This window comes from Merops nubicus, unplaced genomic scaffold (genome assembly GCF_000691845.1).
Source record: "Merops nubicus isolate BGI_N331 unplaced genomic scaffold, ASM69184v1 scaffold15689, whole genome shotgun sequence".
Taxonomy (NCBI): Eukaryota; Metazoa; Chordata; class Aves; order Coraciiformes; family Meropidae; genus Merops; species Merops nubicus.
In genome coordinates, this window is record NW_008630296.1 from 16,345 (window position 1) to 17,909 (window position 1,565).

Below are 1,565 nucleotides of genomic sequence, written 5' to 3' on the forward strand. Positions count from 1 at the left end.
TTATTTCTCAAATTTCCAAATCTGATTTTTATCTGCAGCATTACAAGTTCTCATTTCCACATCAGCACGCCCCTCAGTTGTACGATAAGCAGTAAGGCACTTGCCCGAATGAGGATGATAAACAGTCCCATCTTCTTTGAAATGCCATATAATTATTTCTGGGATAGGAGATCCATCTTTCGGGCAGCTCCTCATACCTATGAAGTCTTCATGCTCAGGAACTTCAGCACACAGCTCAGTTACAGAATTAAATCTAATCTCCTTATTTGATGTGTACTCAAAAAATTGATTGCCTCCCTGACCATGACATCCAAAGAGAGAAAGGTGAGCCCCAGTGGGATTATGTTCTGGTAAGACATAGTCAAGGCACTCCGAAGCTATTCCTGCACTGCGGATAGCACCATGCCAGCCAGGACGATCTTCTGGTACGTGCAGTTCAGCAAATATGTTTTTTAAATACCAGCTAAAACTCCTGCATTTCAAACGCTCTCTTAGTATCTTTCTTTCAGAAATATCTCCATAGTTTTCTTTCCTTGCTGAAGGATTTCTGTTATAAAAGTGCTCTTTGTACTCGTCCATCCACACCTCAGCAGCACGTGCCGTGTTCTGAAGGAAATTCGGTCTAGCATAGGGTGCACGCTTTGGAAACACGTGGCCTACGTGGGAGCACGGATGAATTTCCAACATGCCTCCACATTGCCAAACCCTGAACGATAATTCTAAGTTCTCCCCTCCCCAGACATCCATTCCTGTATCATAGGTACCCAGGTACTCAAAATACTTCTTGCTGACGGCAAACAAGCCCCCAGCCATAGTCGGGGATCTGATCGGGTCAGTTTCAGATCTGCGCCTGAGACGTTCATGTTTAGGCACCGAGTGCCACTGGAACGTCAGCCGCCAGTCAAACCCCCCAATCATGGGCTCTGCCGTCTGCATGTAGTATTCGAACGTTTTCCAGTCAATGGTGTCAATGACAGGACAAACAATCACAGTCTCATTTTCAGCAATCCTCTCGAGCAGTGGCTCCAGCCAGCCGGAGACACATTCACAGTGACAGTCTAGAAACGTGAGGACGTCACCAGTAGCAAAGGTAGCACCAATTAAGCGTGCACGCACCAATCCTTCCCGTTTGTTGGTTCTTATCAGGCGAACTCTTTTCAAACCGCTTATGTATTTTTCAAGTTCAGTCTTCAAATACACTTTATCGCTCAGGTCATCCACCAGGATAATTTCTTTCAGAAGCACTGAAGGCGATGTCTCGAGAACGCTGTGTATCGTCCGCAGCAATGTTGACCAGGCTTCGTTGTAAAAAGCAATTATAACCGAAGTCGTGGGCAGCCTTCTGTAGTCGTAGGATTTAGTTTTACAGCCACTCAGACGGTTATCTTCAATGTGCCGGTGCAGAGAGATTTTATCGCTCAAATAAATATTAATCGCATACTTCTCAATCAGCTCTTCTTCCTGTTTCTTTTCCTCAGGACTTAGCTGCAGGTGCGAGGGCTTACCCCATTCTCCTGGGGCATAAGGATCAGGCGGAGATTTGTCATAAACTGGACGAGCCAAAT

The 1,565-nt window shown here is 45.7% G+C and overlaps 1 protein-coding gene across 1 annotated transcript in view; it reads right to left on the reverse strand.

Moving 5' to 3' along the window:
• Positions 1-1,565, reverse strand: part of GALNT4 (polypeptide N-acetylgalactosaminyltransferase 4) — a 1,782-nt gene continuing 217 nt past the window's right edge. The window contains exon 1 of the mRNA XM_008947251.1: positions 1-1,565. This exon is cut by the window's right edge and continues 217 nt beyond it. Coding sequence (XP_008945499.1) covers positions 1-1,565 — 1,565 coding nt within the window.